The following is a 23,150-nucleotide window of genomic DNA, read 5'->3' as shown; positions in this document are numbered from 1 at the left end:
TCACTTGGTACCCCCCCCCATGCAGAGTATGAAGTGATGGAGGCATTAGAAAGAATGTCTGATGCTGATTGTTGGAAACCTGCTGCCACACATATTTTTAACTGTCTTTTTAGCCATCTCATAACAGCTACATCAACACACTAAGTGTCAATTACATTATAGGTACTGTGACTGACTATACTAGGGGTTCCCAAATAACAATCAGAATCACCTGGAAGCCTTATAACAATATTGATTCCTGGGTACCCCCCCCCCAGACTTTTGAACCAACCCTAAAGAGCCATGATATGATTGTAACAACTTGGATGCCAGCCTGAGATTTTACCAATAGAGTAAAGATAATAGTTTCCTTAATTACACATCTATCTGAATATGTTCCTGACCTGGATAATTATAAGAACCTTCTAAGGTGCTTTAAGAGCTCACACATTTCCAAGCCACATCTGGCTGGCTTAGGTAAAAGCAGCGATGAAGTATTTTTATTATTAACTTCCCACAAGTAAGCTTAGACACCTATAAAGTGTTTTGTACAAAACACTGCCTCAGGGGCACCTGGGTGGCTCACTCAATTAAGTGTCTGGCTTCAGCTCAGGTCATGATCCTGGGGTCCTGGGATGAAGCCACACATTGGGCTCTCTGCTCAGCAGGGAGCCTGCTTCTCCCTCTCCTTTTCCTATTCCTGCTGATTATGCGCTCACTCTATCTCTTACTCTCTCTCTCTAAAAAAAAAAAAAACAAAACCTTAAAAACAAACAAAACACTATCTCACTTGCTTCTCATAGCAGTCCATAATTATAATTCTGCTTTGCATATGAGAAAACCTAGTATATGTCACAAAAGCTTTCATTTTGAGCATGAACCTCATTAATCTTGGCCATTGGTATTCATGCTATCTTGTTTCCTTACAGTAAATTGTCATATTGGCTCAATTTTTCTCATATCCATTGTTAAGTGGCTCTTAAATATCTGCATAAATTATTCCCATGCACTTCAGGCTCCTCTGTTATTGCAACAATTAAAACTATAACAAAAATATGAAAAACAAGACTATGTATTTGAAACTTAGAAATGCAAATAAAGGAAGCATTCTAAATTCCCAAGTAGTTTGTTTTGGAAAGGTTTTGTATTTTCCTCATGAAGATACTCCTTCGTTATGTAACATGTAGCAGAACTCAATTCAGTCAAACATCTGTGAAACACCTACTCTTTGTGCAGTTTCTCATAAAAATATTTTGTTGAATAATCATAGTGGCATCCAACATTCATTTGAATACATCCTGTGTGACTGGTATTCTGCTGATATGTTCCATGGACTGTCTCCCTCGACCTTCATGATAGCTCTAGGAAGTAAGTATTATTATCAGCTTTCTTTTACTGATGAGGAATCATAGGCCTAGAGAGGCCAGGTGGTTTGTCCAAGGTTGTATAGTTAGAAGTAGCAGAGCTGAGATTTTATTTTATTTAAGATTTTATTTAGTCATTCATGAGAGACAGAGAGGCAGAGACATAGGCAGAGGGAGAAGCAGGCTCCCTGTGGGGACCCTGATGTAGGACTCGATCCCAGGATCTCAGGATCACGCCCTGAGCCAAAGGCAGATGCTCAACCACTGAGCTACCCAGGTGTCTCCAGAGCTAGAATTTTAAAGCCAGGCAGTGTGGTCTCAGAACCCACCCATTTAACCACTGTGCTGTATGAACCTCATGGAATATACTCTGTGGAATTGTGAGCTTTTGAAAGAAACAAGTGAACAGTTGGTATTTTAATTTAAATATTAGGACTATATCATGAGAACAGAAAATGGTGTCTTTAGATAAATTACTCTCATTGATTCTTCTTGGACAGCCTCATTTATCCTAGCTGTCATCCATGCATTTGTAGCTGGGGACAAAGAGGTGGTGGAGGGCAATGAGGCAGGTGGGCCCTAGGCAGGTTATGGAGTCTGAATAATGCAAACTTCCCAGGCTCCAGTACTGGCTTGCTGTCTACCAGATGTGTGACCTTTGGGCAAGTTGCTCAGCCTCTGTGCCTCAGTCTTCCCATCGGAGAAAATGTGCTGACTTCATGGAGTTAATTTGAGGATTATGAGTTACTAGAGCTACAGCCCTTGCAATGGTATCTGGAACAAAGGGACCACTCGTAAGTGTTAAACTTTGTGATCATGTTGCTGTCCTACAAGCTTGTTTTGAGAATATCATTATGGGCTGAATTATATACCTGTGAATTTATAAATTGAAGTCCAGTATACTTCAGGGTTGTGACTGTTTATAGACTGGGACATTAGAGAGGTCACAAGATTAAGTGAGGTCATCTGGGTGGATCCTAATCCAGTATGACTGATGTCTTTCTAAGGAGCAGGAGAGACACTGAGGGGATATACTCACAAAGACCACATGAGGACACAGCGTGAACATAGCCGTCTGCAAGCCAAGGAGTGAGATCTCAGGAGAAACCAAACCTCCCAATGCCTTGGTCTTAGACGTTCAGCTGCCAGAACTATGGAGAAACAAATTTCTGTTATTTAAAGCATGCAGTTGTGGTATTTGTTACGGTAGCTCTAAAAAATGAATGCATCATAAATGGCAGTTTCAGGAACATTCTGCATGTTATACTGTGACTATAGTAATGATTGACAAGGCACCCCCTCATGAATACAACTCATTAATAACTTTACATAACAGCTGCTTTTCTAATACTTTTACATCCTGTCCAGTTTGGTCACAATGCAACATTGTAGACATCCACACCCTCAGAAAGGGTCTCTGAATAATAGGCCATTGTTGGAGTGGGAATTTCATGGAGTTTCCCTTAATTTCTGTGTTGATTTCCTCCCCAATATATTAAGTACTGTCTCTAGGTGTTAAGGCAAAGGTTGCAAAGATGTTTATATAATACTCCTAAAGCACCTTATGAGTCAGGTCTACACACACGTGTGCACACATGCACAGAAAAAAGTGGAATGGCTTTTCAGGGATCACAAACTCAATTGCCTAAAGGCAAGAAAGTGTATCTTCACATCGTATCCAGCCTGCATGTGGTGACTGTAGTAGTTCTAACTAGGCACTTTTCTGTCCCCTTGCACACACAATGGGTTAGCTTACCAAGAAACCAGAATAGAGATCTGTATGAACTCAAGTTGGTTGACTTACCCTTAATCTATGGAAAATTTGCATATGGAATTACTAGTAGCTAGAGTATCAGTTTTGTTTTGTTGAAAGGTAAAGAATGTATTTGATTTAGTTTTCAGATTATAAGTATTCTTGGAGTTGCTGAGAAGGGTAGTTGGCAATTGGGCCAGGAATCTGGGGTAAAATTGTGGAAACTGAGATGTTCTCTGATGTCAGTCACACATCCATATACCCTCCATCCTCCACCACCATCAGCCCAGATTTCAAAACCCACTTAGATTTCCTCTCTCTTAGATCTTTTGTATTAATACCTGCCAAAAGAAGAATTTTTAAATGGAGAAATTTTTCTATGAAATCAGTGCTAGGTTCATAATGATGGCCCCTGTTAACTACAAAGAGCTCAAAGCAAGGAAACAAAAATGTAAATTATAGAGACCCTGCTGCATCTACCTTTGAAAAACTATCATCTTCTGATTTAAGTGCATCTGAACTTGTCATAGGGAGAGAGCTCTGCTGCTTCACAGACCAAGAGTGCCTGTAGTGTTCAGTAGCCTAATGTTTTCTTTGATCATAAGTGGATTCAGATTAGTCATCTGTTAATCAAGGTGCTGATTATGGCCCTTATTAAACCTCATCTCCTTGATAATCTAATTTTCTTCTAAGCTTCAAAAATGATAAGAAATCTTCTTAGCATTGCTTTTAAGATTAAGTTAACCTGTCTGAACTCTGAGAAATTGGGCAATTTTAACTTTATAATGTTACTTAGCCTTTTCATGAGAAAAATGTCAGTAAAGGCCAAAAATAATAATGTAACTATGGGAACTTCTATAGGCTCATGATCACAGATGAGATGACAGGACTTACCTTTGTGAAATCACAACTTTGTGACATTATATCTCTTCAGATCCAGTTCTTACATGTCAGTACTCTTGGCTTTCTACCTGAGCATCAACTTATAGTTTCTGAGAGGCAAGTTAATGAAAATATTCCTCTAATGTGTGCGGTGTTTTCTTTCTCCTGTCCATCTTTTTTCTTTCTCCCTCTCTTTTTAAAAGACTTTATTATTTATTTATTTATTCATGAGAGTGAGAGGTGGGGGGGGGGCAGAGACACAGGCAGAGGGAGAAGCAAGCTCCATGCAGGGAGCCTGATGTGGGACTTGATCCTGGGACTCCAGGATCATTCCCTGAGCCCAAGGCAGGCACTCAACCACTAAGCCACCCGGGGTGGCGGAGGTGGGGGGGTTGGAGGGGTGGAGGTGGGTGGTCCCAGTCTTTTTCCTTTTTATAACAAAAGTTACCTATAACTGTAAATCAGTACAACATTTACCATATTTTATTTTTTCATTTACCATATTTTAACAAGTCAACTCAAACAGTCCTTGCTTATTTAACAAATACCTATTGTTTAAAGGTGTTTGGCTGGATTTGTGTAACCTTACAAATAAAATCCACTAGATTTGTTTTTGTAAGCAGTTAGGGCTGTAGTGGTACACATCCTTGAGTGGGGGTATCATGCACATGGTGGTATGTGGGCAGACCCCTGAATTTTCAGTGATGGCTACCCTGAGTTTAGTTCCCTATAAATTATTAATTCATTCTATGCATTGTGTCTACAATTCAATCACATTAATGCCTCAACTGTAGCCTCTTTCTTTTGTCTCCTGAAATTCTAGGCATAAGTATTAACAACTATTACCATATTTTTGATGCTTCAGAATTTATTGTGTGTCTAAACAATAAACAGCTTGACTCATTAATCATCGAATGTCATTCATCACAGCTAAATGCAACCTTGTTTATAAGCCCAATGCCTTATGGGACTTTGAGACACGTCTGAGTTTCAGAGTCTGTGATAGCTCTTCTTACCAGAGACTTGGCTCACTCTGAAGGAAACCTGTTTATAATTCATTTGCGTACTTATCAGAGTGCAGTAGGAACCTTTGATGAAGTAATGATCCTTTGATAATGCACAAGTTAAAGCTTTGGTTTAAGAATGGGGGACTGTCCAAGGTGCTGAAGAGAGGCTCAAATGAAAGCTATCTAGGAGTCCAGCATGTTTGGGCAGTGGCGTTCCTCCCCTGCTTCTCCACCACTACCCCAAGACAAGATATATGTACAAATAATTAAGGCATTCGTTCTACTGAGGACCAATCTGGTGTCAAACAATTTGGAAACACATTTAATTAAGTATAGAACGTGATTTCTTTGCATTGAGTAACAGATACCTGAGACCTTTTGTGATGGTGTACCTGCAGTGTTCTTTTTCTAACTATTTAATTATATTTCAAGTTTCACTCTAATCCTTTGGGGAGCACGTGGCTATCATGAGTAGTTCTTACAGAAGTAAGGGAAGAAAGCAACAGCTTCAAGGTATCACTCAGCAAGGGAATAAAGAGATTTTTTTTTTTTTGACTAGGGGCAGTGATTCTCAGACCTTTATAAGGTTTTAAAACCATGTATACTTTTTGCATGCCTGTTGGTTTTTTATTATCTCCATGGTGAAACCCAATATGACCCTGTCTTGTTTTTCAGGATAGCTAGGAAGCAGGGAACTAGGGAGACAGTTTCCTTCTCTCTAGCCTTACAACAGTGTGACACCCAAGGGAGTGTGTGGGTAGGAGTAGCTCTAATGAGGAAGGAAAAGCAGGCCGACTCCCTTGGGCTGTGTGGGAAGAAAGTGAAGCCCGACATTGTCTGGGCTGGAGAAGCAGCAGCTTCTAAAACTGATAAATGATTCAACTGAAAAAATAAATGAAGAACCTCTAACACAAGAGCCACATTATTATACCATATGCCAGGGCAAGGAATTCTGTAGGCGTGAATCCTTAGATATTGTCCAAGAGGGTGTATTAGTTGGCAACCAGACAACTTAATTATAATAGACTCACTTGGCCTCATGTTGCCTTAATCCCTGAGGAAAATATGACCACAAGTTAGAATAATAATTTTGTCTTACCTGATAGAGAACAACATCAAGAAATAGGGGAAATACACTCATGTGGCTGTAAGTTGTATATTTTAAATCTGTTTTCTGCATAATACATAATTGAAGGCTGAATTACTGAAATGATAATTTTCAGAGGAATATGGAACAAATTTCAGATACAGGGAAATCTTAGCATTGCTGTAAGAATTTATTTCTAATTTAAAACCCCTGTGATTCATATAGAATAATGACCTTAAGAAAATTTTATTATGCAATAGATTTTGTGCAGAAGAACTACTCTGTAGCATATTATAGGTAAGAAATTTCTCTCCAGAGCCTTTTACCTTTTTGATTCAGGCAGAATTTTAGATGAAATTCAATATGGTTATTACAAATGATTTATGAACCTTAATAGTCATGAAGGAAAATTAGAAATTTTAATAATTGGAAATAAGAAAGTTATTTAAATCAGCTTTTCAGTTTATCTGCTTAAATTGAACTCATCTATTTAAGCCATCATTGTATAATTTGAACTTTCTGACACTTTTAGATATCTAAAAAATTTCTTCTGGGATTCTTATTTCATTTCTTAAAAATGTTTATTGCTTCCCTTGGGCTAGGTGAATGCAGCCTGTATGGAGTGAAGCCTGAATTATTTCATTCTCTATCTTGTTTGTAAAGAAAAGGCAATTTGGGATTAACTTGACATGCTTTATCTCTTAAATATTTGGGAAAAGAATACCCTTCCCTGCTACTTTTTTTCTATTTCCAGATACTCTGAATGGCGTGGTGAGTCATAACACTGCAGCAAACTTTGTATGGCTTTCTGGAGGGAAAGCATCCTCCTGGGTGAGAAGTGAGCACTGCCTCTCTCAGTTCCTTGCACACTTGCAGGGAAGGACCTCGAAGGGTGGGAGAGCATAGCTCTAAAGTGGACAGCTGAAAACAGGAGACATCTATGCAGTTCTGTCTTTAATCTCTATGCAGTTTTTCTTTGTACATCATAACAGGTGGCTAGTGATTATAAAGAATAGTATCTTCTCCATTCACTCCCCTCCAACCTTAGTAAATTGATGTTCTGGAGATATATTTTAAGTGTATTGTGTGTGCCCTAGACAGACCATTAAATGCCCTTGAGGTGTACACTTACCCATTTTGAGAAACATGGCCTTAGGGGATTCAGAACCTCCTAATTGCACCTTTTAGGGCTGTCGGCTTTAGATTGATCTGGGTCTGGATCTTTCCAGGTAAGTCACATGTGTGATTTCAGATATTTTCTCCAGATGATCTGCCATCTATTAGGACACAGGATTCTGGGCCTCACTTCTTCTGTCTCAGTATTATCCATCTCTTTCCATCACTTGACTAGCACTTGGGCTTCCATTTGCTAAACCATCCACTTCATCCTTAATCCTTCCAGTTGGATTTACTTTCTGAAATGTTTCTGTAAATGCCTTTCATGCTTTTCTGCTGCTAACTCTATTGACTTTTTTTTCTGTTAGATTGCAGCCTTCTCCATCTGTCAGTATTTCCACTATTGTTGGTGAACCATTTTCACAGGCCATTTGGGGCAGGTTGATGCTGTAGTAGCAGTACTTCCATGGCTTTCAGCAATAGAGTTTATTTCTCACCCATAAAATTATGATGGCACTGTGCTCCACGTTCTCTCCACTCCTCCATCCAGTCTGGAGAAGCAGCACACATCTGGAACGTTACAGGATTCAGGGTAGAGGGGAAAGAAATGGTAAGACTGTGTGATGGCTCTTTACCGCTCAGGAGGATGGTGTACCTCTTTAACTTGCATTTAATTGGCTAAGTCCCACAGCCAAGACTGATGTTGATGGGCAGGAAGTGTAGTCCTCCCCCAAATCAGATCTGGTAAAGAGGTACAGAGTAGATTTGACAATGATACAGTTTCCCGCAGCCTTATCTTTTCAGCTTATATACTCAGAATCTGAGACAGTGCCTGTCAGATCATAGATATTAAGTAGATATTTACTTCTTTCTTCCCCAAATACTTTCTGTGGTGGTGTTAGGGACCTCAGCCTAACTCCACCTGTTTTTTCTCTGGATCCATTTCATCCTCTACATTTACCCAATTGTTGATCATCAATATTTTCATTCTCTTCATCCTTTCCCCGCAATTTCCAAGTCTATTTTGCTGTTTTGGAAATCTAGAATGTTTAAAAAAAAATTTTTTTTAATGTAGCTGGTGGCTGTTTGCCTCACATGGTATTTCAGATGGTTCAGCAAAACAAGAGGAACATAAAGTTTTGATTTTAAACCATATCAAGACACTATATATACTCTACCATACAGGAAAATAGTCTCATCCAGAAGCCCTTGTGAGGTCCGGCCATAGTCTTTAAATACTCCTTTCAGAGCTTCTTTGTATTAATCACTATCTATCTTTAAATGTGATGGGCATTTTGTCTTTACTTTGTAATCCCTGAATGCTTGGAATGGTTACTGTAGACTTAAATGTAGCCAGTTTTAGAATGCAATTTTTATTTCAATACTTCAATTCCTCCATTAGATTGTAATTTACTGAAGGAAATAGGATTTTTTACCCTTCATACCCTGCTTTTTTGCTACATGGTAACACATGCTGGCTGAATTGAATATGATGATGATAGTTGCTATTTTATTAATAATCGAGGTAGAGTAATTCTGTGTGCTAGCTCTCTGTAAGTTTGTTAAATGATTATACAGTTAAAATGCATATTTAAAAATATTTTCTTTTTCTTTTAAGATTTTATTTATTCATGAGAGACAAGAGAGATAGAAACACATACAGAGGGAGAAGCAGGCTCCCTGTGGGGAACCCGATGCAGAACTTGATCCTAGGACCTGGGATCACGCCCTGAGCCAAAGGCACATTCAACCACTGAGCCACCCAGGTGTCCCTAAAAAATATTTTCAATTGTAGTGCCCTAGTACCTACCCTTTCTGAGCCTACTGGATTTAGTTGCTACTGCCAGTGAGGGCAGCGTTTTGCCTGAGAGCTTTCTCTGGCATTCTCTGGGAGCAGCCCTCAACCCAAACACTGATAGGAGTTGATAGATGGTTGCCCTACTTCCCCTTTTCCCCAGTTAGAATATCTAAAGGGTGTTTGACACTTTTTCCCAGAGCTCCCCAGTGGGACTGAGGCTGCGTTGTCCACTGTGCTAACTTGCTAGATTACACACCCTGCGTTGATGCTCATCTCTTTCCTGCATCATTTCTCCATTACTTGCAATCTAATCTTAGTTTCAGAGTTTCTAAATCTAATCCAAACCAAGACAAAGAATTATATGTCAAAATTTAGAATGTCGGAGTTTCTCTGTTTTAGTGACACCAACTATATATGTAGTTTAAAAATTTCTGGTGGCCACAGAAAGTGAAAAGTGAAAAGAGTGAAATCAATTTTAATAATACAGTTTATTTAACACAATATATCCCAAATACTAGCATTTTAACATGAAATCGCTATAAAGCCTATTAACTAGATTTTTTGGAACTAAGTCTCTGAAATCTGGTATTTTATACTTACAGTGCATCTCCATTTGGACAAGCCATATTGTAAGCACTCAGCCACATGTAGCTAGTAGCTACCATATTGAACAGTGGTGATCAGTTTCCTACTGTTGTAGTCCATGCATCAAAATTTAGGGACTTGCTGGCTCGTGAATATGGAGGAGGCTGTCTGGTGGGTCATAGTTTCCATTCTCAGCAAAATCTTACTTGCCTTTTAAGCTGGATAAAATCTCTAAATTTCTACACTGACAGGTGCCTTGTTTAGTCTGTGTGTACGTATTTATGTTCTTTCAAGAATGAGCCTCTGGTAATAATAACTCTGAGACTTATTGCCTCTCACATGTTTCCAGGCAAAATATAGACAAGATGTTTAGCATCCCTCTGTTTGTGTGTTTTTCAGGCAGAGGGTACCAGGCTTCAGCGTGAACTCCGGGGATATTTAGCAGCTATCAAAGGTAATGTGTGTGAGTCGTTTACTGCATGTTGTTACCAAGCTCAAATTGTGCTTGAAATTCATGAGTGGCAGGATTAAGTGTTAATTACAAAGTCATTTGGCTTTCTCGCAAGATGAGTGCTTCAGCACAGGTGTTCATTCCACCCACTCCCAAATTACCATTGAAATGATAATCAGAATATACAAGGAAAAAAATGTCTACTGTTATGCTGGAAACAAGGAATAAGTGCCTCCCACACCAGAGATTTCTAGGAAGCATTGTGAGATAGAGTGAGCTTGAGACTTTAAGAAAAGCTACAGCCAGTTCATAGCCTAAGGGAGAACGTGACCGAAGAGAACAATACTCACAGACTCACACTTAAGTCCTTCAGCTGGAAGGAGCAAGGATCCATGGCAGAGGCAGGTGGAGGGTTATCAGAAACCAAGGCCCTGGACCTCCTGTGACTTGTGGGGACCAGCTGTACTTGCAGCCCTGTCACTGTACAGAGACAGAAAGGCCATGATGTTGGTTTCAGGCCTCAGCCATGCAAGGCAAAGAAATGAGGTGATGGAGGGAGGAGAGGGCGGCAGGGAGGTGCGTTCTGTTCCTGCCTGCTATACATTACACAGCTCTTTGCACTGTATCTGGGTGCACCCATGGATGTGAAGGCAGACTTCAAGATTAGTGGAGGAAGAGTGGGACATCTGCAAGGGATCTTGGGTAAACAGGGGAAATACTCAGGAAAAAGTAAGATTCTCAATCTCATTCTTTACTCCCTCCTTCTCAACAGATCTATTAAAGAGTTAAATATGTATACAAAGAGATGTCCTAAAGTACTAGAATAAAATGCAGTCGACTTAGTCTCTAGCCTTGGGCAACGAGGTCTTTACAAGGCCAACCCAAAAGGCAGATGCCATAAAGGGAAAGATTGAGAGGTTTGACCTCATAAATATATCAAACTTACGTATATGTTTAAAAATTATTTTGACAACACATTTAGTGAAAGCAAGCTAAGATATTAAGACCTCAGTTAAAGTACTCTAGACGAATGTCAGTTGGTTAAAAGAAAAAAAAATAGGTAGAATGTATAAAGAGAAAATTAGAGAAGAACTGGTAGATGAATAATAAGTGTGAAAAATAGTTTCAAATTTCAAAAATAGCTTCACTTACTTTCATGGATGGACAATCAAAGAATATTAAATGAAATCAAAAGGGAGATGGGATACTGTCATTTTTCTTCCAAATGTTCAAAGACATTAAAATTGAAAAGACCGTAATACATAGCATTGAAAAAGCTGTGGGGAGCAGACCCCTTTTATACAGTGTTGGTAAGATAGCTTTCCTAAAGAGCATTTTGGCAAAAGCCTCTAAATGTGTGTTTTTGAGAGAGAGGAGCATGCCATTTGACACAGCACTTCTAGTTCCAAGAACTTATTTTAGCTGTTTCATTGTGGATGTGTGAAATTATTTACAAAGATACTGATAGATAATGAAATAATCTTAATAATAAAAAAATTTAGTCATAATAATAAAACATTAGTGGAATTGATTTTTAAACTAAAATATATTTAAGTTTTTATAGGTCAGGCATAAAGTTTTAATTCTCATGACAACTCTGAGGCAAATACTCATATCATCTTCATGTTACAGATAAAAAAGTGAGTCCCAGAGAGGTTAAGGAGCTTGTTCAAGGTCATGAACTAGTAAACAGCAGGACCAAGATACATACTCTGATCCCCTAAGGCTTTGCTTTTTTTTTTTAATTGAAATATAATTAACATATAACGTTACATTAGTTTCAGGTGTACAATACAATATTCAACAATTGTATGCATTACTCGGTGCTCATCATGATACGTGAACTCTTAATTCCCTTTACCTGTTTCCCCCAACTCCCCACCAACCTCCCCTCTAGCAACTACCAGTTTGTTTTCAGTACTTAAGAGTCTTTTTATTTTGCCTCTTTTTTACCCTTTGTTCATTTGTTTTGTTTCTTAAATTCCACATATAAGTGAAATCGTGCAGTATTTGTCTTTTTTGGTCTGACTTATTTCATTTAATACCCTCTAGGTCCATTCATGTTATGTGGCCTTGCTTTTTTTTTATCCATTGTCTTATCTAGCCTTTGAACGATATTGGCTATTGGTAAAGCATTGGTTTCACAAATTAGAGTTCATCTGTACAGGGAGTAATGATAATTTACTATTGGTACTTTGGAATGAGCACACCCTATGTGCTAGGCTGTGCATAGGCATATTACCTCTTTGTAACCACCCCACACAGCTATATGATAAATGGCAGTCTTAGTTTACATTGGTAAAGAAGTAAGGCTCAGAGAACTTCCACAAATTCATAGAGCTCTTACTTAATTCTTCTAAAAAAAATTAATCCTAAGTATTTATAACAGTTTACTCAGAAAATAGAAGGCACTCTAGGTATTTCTTTTACTATTGGTTTAGTATTTGAACACAACATGTCATATATTATTTCCAGTACAGGATTTTTTTTAAGATGTATTTGTTTATTTGAGAGAGAGAGAGAGAGAGAGACAACATGTATACAAGTTGAGGGAGGGGCAGAGGAAGACAGCACGGAGCCTGACATGTGGTTTGATCTCAGGACCCCGAGATCATGACCTGAGCCAAAATCTAGAGCTGGACACCTAATCAACTAAGCCACCCAGGCACCCCCACAGGATTTTCTTTATGTTGGCTGATTTTTTTTTCAATGTAGCCTGCTTTTTAATACTGTGGATAAATTTGTTAAATGAATGAATACATTGTTTTTGTTGTTGTTGTTGTTGTTGTTTTTTGTCTTTTTGTCTATATATTTTGGAAGTATTGTGGTTAATTTTACATCCTTAGTAGGAAGATTGGTGTTTTAAACATTTAAGACCGGAATAATTTTTTTCCTTAATGTGGTCTAGGAGAATTTACTGAGTGAAGAGTTAGCTCCAGAGAGGCACTGGTATAGCATGAAATTAGCCTTTTGATGATGCAGACTGTACTCCTGCTTCCACTGCTAATGGTCACATCCCTCAACATGTTTTCTTAACAAATGATACTCCATAAAAAAGACCTATGTTTAAATTACTTTGGTCAAGGCTAGTTGGAATAAATTTTCAAACAGGTTATTACAGAGCATAATTACTATAGGGCCCTTAAAATGTTAATGTAATCTCCAGAAGCCCTATGGCATGGGCAGCATTTACCAGGTATGTGACTATGGAATGCTTTTCTCTTCTCAAAGTCTTGCCAACCGTTTGTGTTCCTTGGGGCACAATTTGAGTTTTGGGGAAAAAAATGAAAGACAAGGGGTAGGCATTAAATAAATCATAATTTGGATTTTCAAAGGGCTTTTATGGTCAGTTTTTCTGGCTTTCACAAAAAAAGAACACTGGCTAACTAATTGTACTGTAAAGCAGGCAGCATTACAGAGGAAGGAGATCTGGCCCTGGAGAGTGATGACTCCTGGGTCCGGTCCCAGGGTCAGTGGTGAGAATATCGTCTTCATCCATAAAGTGCCCCAGTTGCTCTCAGAAGCCCTCCAAATCTCTACCACCAACACCCTGGGAAATAGGGTTGCCTTTCATATTATTATCACTGATCTCTGGGTGCCATTCACCTCTGTAGGTCCTTATTATTTCTGCTGATACTTGGGCTTTGTAAAGTATGTTCTCATTTATTTTAGCAGGAAATGTTGCATTGAGCCCCATTTACGGGCTCAATGCAAGACACAGTGCCTACTCTCATGGAGCTGGCAGCAGAGATAGGGAGAAAGCTAAATAAATAAAAAGGCCCAATATACATAGTAATACATACTTTAACAGAATTGTGTATAATGTGGGTCACAACAGAGGACGAAACCACCCCCCTCCACCTGAGGGCCTGGAGACCAGGTTGGGTCTTCCAAGGAACTTATGCTTAAATGGACCCAGGAAGGGAGTATAAGTATTTATCAGGTGATCAGATATGCCCCAGACTAAGGTTGGTGCTGGAAGGACTTTCCAGGTAGAAGAAACTACATTTACAAAGGTCCAGGAGGCAGGAAGAAGCTTAGGCTCTTTAGGGAACAAGTAGATAATGAGGGTGAGATAGGTTTGCTTATGGATCGTATCAATTTGAGGTTTTAGTCTGTTAGTGTGGAAGGGAGTCATTACATTATTGTAGGCCAGAGAATGAGTCACGTGATCAGATTAACATTTTAGAAAAATAGTTGTTGTGGTTTTGAGGGATTCAGGCCAGAGGAGATGAAGCAGCAAGACTTCTTATAAGTCTGGTCCAATGTTTAATAAGGATAGTGAAAAAAGCTAACATTTATTGAGCACTTCTGTGCTAGGCACTGATATAAGCTTTTATGATCTTATTTCATATAATTTTAACTATGGCCATGGCATGTACTGTCATTTAAAAATAATGTAACTGAGGCCTAGGATGGTGAGGTAAATGTTGAGGTACCAGTAGTATATCCAGGTGTTTTGTTTTTTTTTTTTAATTTTGAACTTTTTTAATGCACAAAAAGAACATCTCAGAAACAGAACAGATACTGACTTATTAATGATGAAGCACTAGATAAAGAAGTCCCCTCCCCACTTAGTAAATAGGAATATAGTGTAAATAGATGGCAGGGAGGTGAAAACTTTAGGATTCAATGCAAATCCTAAAATTGTATGCAACATTCATATATGGCTTTTTATCTCATAGCAATAGTATTCTCATAATGATGTATATGACATTCACACTTACTGGTTAGATGCTTTTGACTCAGAAGTTAAACAAAAATGGTGGAGAGGTAGTTTTGCCAATTCAAGTTGAGAAAAAAGGCTTTACCTTGCTTTTTTTCCCTTAAACATCTGTAACCATTTCACTTTGTTCTTATTTTCTTTTGAATTAGCCAAGACGACAATGATGCTTTTAGAAGCCCATTTCAAAATCCTCTAGGAATGGATTCCCCCAACTACACAATGATGTTTTTGAAACAACTCCTCTGAAAGTCCCTTGGAAGGCTCCACAGTGTTCTTTTGTCTTGGAAAGGTTACCGATTTTGGCTCCAAGAAGACCTGTTAAGATCTGACCAGCAGTTATAGGGATCCATTTCTATTTCCCTGTAGGGATTTGGAATCAGGAGTCACTGGTATGTGTGGCAGTGGAGGCCAGACATAGGGAAAATGAACATGCAAGGACTTTCTCTGCGTGAAGCATGGCCCAGATGGTGGGATCAATACTTGTTTGTTGTATGTGACTTGTTATGTGTGAGCATGACTGACCCAGTGGTAGAGTTGACTGTCCTTGAGCCGTCTCACACTCTGCCTCTCCTCCCCCACCACTCATGCTCCCGTGTTTGCTCTCCTTGAATCTCTAGGACAACTTCCTATCCTTTCCTCTGAGCTAACTGCTGGCTTCTTAAACAGCTCTCTTCTAAATAATGAGCGAAGCTGCCAGATACTTACAATATTTTAGATACTCTTGTAATGGTTTATAGCTGCTGCTGGTTATTGTCATAATGTATTTTAGCTGATGTTATTTTTAACTAAAACATACACCCTCAGGCTGTACAAAGAGGACTCTTGTAGCAGGGTAATCTCTGCAACAAATTTTAGAGGGTGAAAATAGAAGCTCACAAATTTGGTTGCAAAGGGAAAGAGGATGTTGCAGTAAATGCCTTGGAGAAGGTCCAAAATTTTAAAGCAGGGGAAGTGGTTTCTATCCAGTAGTAAATAACAATTTCTGTGGGTGATATTAGGCACCTGTCTTGCAGTTTTGGAAATCACTAATCTTTTAAGAAAATACTGGATATATAGATATTATTAAATGCCAGAGGTAGCATTTAACATCTACTCTGGTTTGATGTTGTGAAGCTACTTTGGAGGGAATTTGGGTTTTAGCTTTTTTTTTTTTTCCTTTATGCTCTGTCAGCAGAGTAGGTTCAGAATATCTAAAATCTTTGCAATTTTTATGTCCCTTCAGAGCAAAGCTTGTGTCTTGTTTACCTATGTATCCATCCAAGTACTTCCTATGGAGTGTTCTAGAAAGAATTTCCAAGTCAAAATGGAGTCTTTCCAAATTTTCCATCACTACTTATCCACACAGCAGCAATTAGTAGTTATTTTTGGCTGCTAGGAGACGTATTTACTGCAACATTGTGCTTTCAGCCTCCATGAATAAGGCCTTATATAATTTTATTTTAAGCTTACATTCACAGTTTTATTTTTCACCACAAAGGTTATTTGTCCTACAACACCATCATTTCTTCTTCTTCCTCTTAAGACCTTCAGAACCTACCTACCCAGCTGTTTATAATTTCCACCAGACTCAAGACAGATTTAAGGGAAAACTTCAGAAACCTTTTGGTCTCTGAATGATGGGGGGATGGTGTCAACTAGTGGCTAATTTTTGAGGGGTACATTTCTTAGTAGAAGCTTGCTTGTTTTTGGGGGAAGGGTGAATATGGACCCTGGAAATCATGTTACTCTGCCTCAGCAGTGACCACCCGAATAGGAGGGGACACTGCCTTTCTCTGTGTCTCTCATGAATAAATAAATAAAATCTTAAAAAATATATTAAAAAGGGGACATTCTCACTGCCTTGCATTCAAAGTGCTGGGGGACCCTTGGAGGTTTTTGTGTTATTTTTTGGCTGTCTCTACACTTACATGCCCTCATACCATCACTGCTGGGGCTTCATTTTTGGTCGTTTCAGCCAGTGTGGGCAGTACAGCGCGTTGTAAAGGACATCCTTTTGCGTGCTCAGTGACGTGCTTTGTGGAGAGAGGGTTGCAGGCTTTCCTACTTCCTGTGGCCTGAAAACCTTCAAACTTCTCAAGTGCACAGACCAAATCTATATCTTAATGTTATTGGAGGAAAGAGTAGGGGTGTTCCATGCCTAGAGAGAAACCATTCTATGAAATACCATGCTGACTTTTGTGCATACTCTTCAAGGATATACCTCCATCACCATAGACATCTTTTATTCTGTCCTTTTCCCATAGTTGAACTCTGAAACGACTCCCTTAAATCCCACAAGCTTCAGGTTGAGTCTAGATGGTTGCGGCGTTCAGTTTCATGAAAACTTTCCATCATGGAGTCATGGGCATTAAGTTTATGAGATGCTTTTCGTTTCTAAGGAAACTTTCATATCCTCTAGTGGCCAAAGCCAAGGCACCAGTTGGGCCAGGTCTCTGCTTCCAGCCATTAACGAGGCTTTGGTGCCAGAGGAGGCGCTTCTACAAGTCACCAGCCAAAGCAGGCACCGTGGACTGTTCTCAGCCCTGTGCTGCTCCACCCAGTGCACACTGTACCCTCTTGTGTTTTGAAGGAAAGGCGGGCAGAGCGAAGACTGAAAAAGACGTGATACTTTCTATCGCTGCATTGCACAAAAACACTTTATACCTTTCCTATGATTCTACAACCGTACTTTTCGCAACACCCACCACATGCAGGTCTAATGAAAATTCTGACCCATAGATTTAAGAACTCCAAGATTTCTGAGAGTTCTGATTCAAAACTCTATATGTAGCTTTTAATAACTGTAACAAGAACTTTTTTCTTTTTTGTTTTGAAAATGGCTAAGCCTGTTAAACCACTTCCAGCTGTTAACGCCCTAGGATCCCGTTAATTTTGCTTCAATCTGTTTCTGTCAAAGGCTTTATTTCTCATATTTAAAGTCATTTAGGATTAGTTTTATTTTTAGAGCTCCGTAGTTTGATGGATGAGTTATCCTAGGTGTCCAGTCTATTTATGGTCCTGTGCTGCTTCATAAGTAACAGCATACATAATAGAGCACGTTGCTTTTGTTGTTTTCAGGACACCTTGTTGATTTTTTTCTTTTTTCTTTTTTAATTTATTTTTTATTGGTGTTCAATTTACTAACATACAGAATAACCCCCAGTGCCCGTCACCCATTCACTCCCACCTCCCGCCCTCCTCCCCTTCCACCACCCCTAGTTCGTTTCCCAGAGTTAGCAGTCTTTACGTTCTGTCTCCCTTTCTGATATTTCCCACACATTTCTTCTCCCTTCCCTTATATTCCCTTTCACTATTATTTATATTCCCCAAATGAATGAGAACATATAATGTTTGTCCTTCTCCGATTAACTTACTTCACTCAGCATAATACCAGATGCATCTTTTTTTCATCTTTTTTTCAAGATGTGCCATTATCATGTAAATAATAGAAACGTGATCAGATACGTTAGAGAGTCACGGGAAGTTGTGACTACAGTTGCAAGTGACAGTTGTGCCTTCACGATTTTTCCTTAAAGAATTAGTGTTTCTGCTGGAGAAAAGTAGTGGACAGTGGAAGAGGTGCCTCACCCATGTCTGTCCAACAAGAATTGTTTTTCTCCAACACTAGGGATGCAAGAAGCCTCAATGAAGCTCACCGAGTCGCTGCATGAAGTCTATGAGCCTGATTGGTATGGGCGGGAGGATGTGAAGATGGTTGGCGAGGTAAGAGCAAGGACCTCAGACTGCGGGAGGCCTGGAGGACTTCAGCAGGCTGCCACCACGTTGCACTTAATCACAAAGGGGGCACCATGTACTCAGAAGACACCGGACAGTTTTACCCTCCAGATCCTCCCAAACTCACTCTGATTAGTGAACCATTATAAAACTACGGGGGTAGAGAGCTATGTGTTACGGAATATTTTTCTCCAAAATAAGAATAGTGGGGTTTTTTTTGTTTCTTACTATACATCTTAGCTCATTTCAGCAGCAGAATCAGGCTCATGGCATGATTCTGTGTACTGATTTCACCCCTGCACACTTCCTTCCCCTATCTTTTCTTGAAAGCAGATTCAGGAGGCACAAAAAGCATATATTTCACTTAAATGCTGCTGGTGCATTTGATGGCCTGCAGAAGCTTAGGACAGATGCGGTCAGCCTGCTAATAGGAATATAACTTCCAGAAGCCTTTGTCCCTAGACATGTATTAACACCTGAAATCCAATTTGTAGCTGAGGGCCATCTGGCTGGTGGGAAGTGAGAAAGTGAGTATGTTTTGCTTTGCAGAAGTCCCAGTGGGGTGGAGACCAGGGGTGGCTCTGTTTGTATGGTGTTGGGTGCGTTCTTCAACTTCTCAGGCTTTGGCTTCTTTATCAGCAAAGTGAGAATAAGAATTCTTCCTACTAATAACACATTTAATGGCTGTATATTCCTGTCATCACCAGTACATGTGATTATTACTGGTGTCAGCAAGTTGCCTATCGGGGCTTCTCTCATGTCCAAGTTCTTTATTAAAGAGCAGTGTTTGTCATGCCCACTTCACATGAGCTCACTGATGAACACGGAGGCACAGAAGACCTCTGGGATGCAGCTGCCTGAGCTCAGGAGAAGGTTTGATACGTGATGCACCGATGGGTTAACAGTGCAGCCCTCGGCTGGTGCATGACAATTCTGACATCCCCACATTGATCTTCGTAATCTTGTTAAGACAGAGATGAAAAGATTTATTTGTGCAAAAAGTTCTTGGCCTTGTTACCTCTTTATAAAACTTTCAAAATAGAAATCTGGTAAAAACCAGCCTCCAAACACCACTTTCCAATGTAGTTATTAAATAATTATCTCTTCTCACATATATTTCTTCAATATAATGATACTGTTTCAACATCATGTTGTTAAATGCTTTGCTCGTGTGATAAATTTCCAATGAATGGTGTATAATTAAAAATTCATCATGAAAAGAATTTTTTTAATTTTTATTTATGATAGTCACACAGAGAGAGAGAGAGAGAGAGAAAGAGAGAGAGAGAGGCAGAGACACAGGCAGAGGGAGAAGCAGGCTCCATGCACCGGGAGACTGACATGGGCCTTGATCCAGGGTCTCCAGGATCGCGCCCTGGGCCAAAGGCAGGTGCCAAACTGCTGCGCCACCCAGGGATCCCCATGAAAAGAATTTTTAAGGGAATAATAGAAACTTGCAGTAATAGCTTTCCAGAACATCACATTAAATTCTGTGAGTGGCAGATGCCACTTTGACATTTATTCCTTAAGAAAATGGCTACCATCCCACCTTGGTCCTCATAGGTCCTGCCAAGATTTTTGGAATCTTTAGTTGCAGATCCAAATAATGGGCTCTTGTGGTAGTGAAGGAGCTGAATGCTACATGTTCAGAGCATCTATTCACATCAGAAGACGAGCGTTTTCTTATGGAGGATTTAAGGTTATTTTGGCATGAATTTCTTGAATTGGGATCTGTAATAATGAGGATTAGTATTGAAAGTGTGAAAAAAGACACAAAAGCAAGTAAGCCCCCAAAAGTAGTTTTCAAAAGTGGTTTTCTCTCTCCCCCCCCCTCTCTCTTTCTCTTGTAAAAGACTTTGGAGTGAGCAGCTCAGGTATGGTGACATCAGGGGTCCATCTTTGCCATGTAGCCTGTATCCTCAGTAACCTATGCTGTCAATTAGAACAGGTAGTCTAATTGCCTTAAAATTTTATTGTATTATTCAATAATCCGTATTTTTTCTAGCATCTATTATCCAGGGAAGTACTATTTATCTAATTTTAACCATTTCTGATTTTTTTAGAAGTTTGGCAAAAAGTATCCAATTAAAATCGTTCAGCAGCTTTCTCTTTTTCTCTCAGAAATGTGATGTTCTATGGGAAGACTTCCATCAAAAACTAGTGGATGGGTCCTTGCTGACACTGGATACCTATCTGGGCCAGTTTCCCGACATAAAGGTATTTTACTTTGTGTCTATAAAGGGAAGAATGGAATGATTCTATGTATTTATTGGAACGTGGGCAAAAGATAAGCGGAATTCAGAGTCTGCAAGCTGACATCAAAAACGGTAACTTTTCATTTATTTAAGCATAGAACTTTTATTCTGTTCCTATCAGTTTGAAATGAAATATAGCTACAGAAATCACATTTTCCCCTTTAGCGAACTGCTTCAGCTTTTATTTCTCTACAGACGTCTTTTTCATACTCTAGATATAAAATTGCAAACCAGATACCAAAAATTCCAATATTTATGTTCCAACCTTCTGATTGTAGAGCATTTGAGGAGAATTTCCATTAGAATAAACTGCAGTCACAAGGAAAGGAGAAACTTCGCTGCAAACATGAGAGCAAGATCTGATTGTTCCTTGTTTACTGTTCAGAGCACACCTGCATATTTTTTCTCTCCTTAAGATCTTCTGGTTCAAATTGAACTGTTAAGATATAAGCATTTCAAATACATTAGCAACTGGGTCTAAAAATATCTTGTCTAAAACATTTGTCTTAACACTTAGATTCATTGAAGGAAACTATATAAGTGGAGGATTGAACATCGTAGATTTCGAATTGACTCAGGAGGTAGAGATGGTTTTTAATCCATCAGGTCTGTACCTAACAGATGGTAGCATGAATAGATCTGCCCCCCAGTTTTTCCTGCTCAAGGAAGAGTACCAGATAAGAAGAGCTGCCCTTCCTGTAGGGTGAAGAAGGCCATGAAACCAACATCCATCCATCTACACTGCCTGAATTAGGTGACTTCTGATGCAAAGCTCCACTTTTAACCTGGCCTGCTTTGTAGCCATTGCCAAACACCAGGACACTAGCTGCCATGATGTGCACTGGCCTTGGCCATGGGACATCGTGAAACTTCTCAGCATTCATATCAACGATGTTGATTTCCTTTGTCCCATACATAATACCTCACAACTAGTTGGCCAACATCCAAAATATATTTCGGAACACAGGGGCACCAGATACAAATCTCAGTGGATCAGACTAGGTCTTGGTAGCAAAATGTCACAGAGAACAAATCTGAATGACGGATTCCCCTTGATATAACACTTTAGTAAGCCATTGCATGATGGTGTCCTAATTTAAAAGTGTAAGTTGGCTTTTTAAAAGTTTCTGAGAAATTCAAAAATTAAATTGAAAAAATTTTAGAATTCTGTGAGACTGCACACCCTAGCCTCTAGGGAATGCATCTTGGGATATTTTCAGATTATTTGGTAGACAGCCACATTTTGTCTTAGACTTTGCAACATTTATGGAGCAGTCTTAGGATCATTATCCTGCTTCAGAATATCGTTTATTCAGTGGTAATTTAATCTCCATAAAAATCCGTTCCCAATAAATCAGAAGAGAATAGGAGAAAGCTTGGACTTCATACTTGAAAATTTCAAAGCACTTTGGAACTAGTCTAAATCATTCATATAATAAACCTGCATAGTATGATTTAATGAAGCAAATGAAGGGTGCGATTACCAGAGAAAAACATATTGGAAAAATTGTTCAATTTCAGGAACAAAAACTTAGTAACATCAAAAAAATTATGGATAGTCTTAGTTTTTATAGGACTGATGGCCGTAGTTATTTGGAAATTGGCCATACTCTCTAGGAGCATACAATTTTAGAAGACAAATGGACACAGAAGTACCTGCATTGAAACATGGATTAAAAAAAATGATGCAGCACCTGGGTGGTGCAGTGGGTTAAGCATCTGACTCTTGGTTTCAGCTCAGGTCATGATCTCAGGGTCATGAGATGAAGCTCCACATCAGGCTCCTGGCTCAGCACAGAATCTGCTTGTGGATTCTCTCCTTCCTCTGCTCCTCCCCCGACTCGTGCACATTTTCTCTCTGTCTCTAAAAATAAATCAATCAATCTTTAATTAGATAAATTAAATACAATTATGATAGGTGATACAGGTTAGTCTTTTCAGTTTGTTCCACATCAGAAAGGTGAAGAATCCAGTAGGACTTTTGCTTGAGCGGTTCTTTTCTTGAGCGCCACAGTTGAGGTCATGCCCAAAGATGATCCTCCAGTGACTGAACCATCTTTACACTAGAGATCTGGGCATAATGACACCTCGCTGGATGTCTTGAAAATAAGTCAAACAATATGCCAAACAATAGTGTTGCCTGCATCATGCAAAGAGGCTGATATGATCTTTCTCTCTTTCTCTAAAGTCACATTTATAATATCATACCGCACACATAGGGTTTCAACCAAGACAGATAATTGTGAAACCATTTCATAGGATAGAGAGCTGAGGACACAGCAGTGTTTAACGAGGAAAGGAAACCATTTGAATATGGAGGGTAGATAGGATAGCTGTTTCTAGTGAAAGATGTTTTTTTCTGTGAAGATACATTTAGGTTAGTCTCTGTTTGCTCACTGAATGCAAGGTAGAAATGGTTTAGACTCTATCACT

General features: G+C 39.2%; 1 protein-coding gene across 4 annotated transcripts in view; it reads left to right on the top strand.

Annotated features, from left to right (window-relative positions):
• The window catches only part of AMPH (amphiphysin), a 212,028-nt gene that overhangs the window by 112,046 nt on the left and 76,832 nt on the right, over positions 1-23,150 (top strand). For all 4 annotated transcript variants that reach the window (XM_077864094.1, XM_077864092.1, XM_077864093.1 and 1 more), the window contains exons 3-5: positions 9,971-10,025; positions 18,356-18,450; positions 20,584-20,679. In XM_077864094.1, the coding sequence (XP_077720220.1) occupies positions 9,971-10,025; positions 18,356-18,450; positions 20,584-20,679 (246 nt within the window). The remainder of the gene's footprint in view (positions 1-9,970; positions 10,026-18,355; positions 18,451-20,583; positions 20,680-23,150) is intronic.

This window comes from Canis aureus, chromosome 21 (genome assembly GCF_053574225.1).
Source record: "Canis aureus isolate CA01 chromosome 21, VMU_Caureus_v.1.0, whole genome shotgun sequence".
In the NCBI taxonomy this organism is placed as follows: Eukaryota; Metazoa; Chordata; class Mammalia; order Carnivora; family Canidae; genus Canis; species Canis aureus.
The sequence above is the reverse complement of the archived record's forward strand: the minus strand, read 5'-3'. Positions and strand labels throughout refer to the sequence as shown.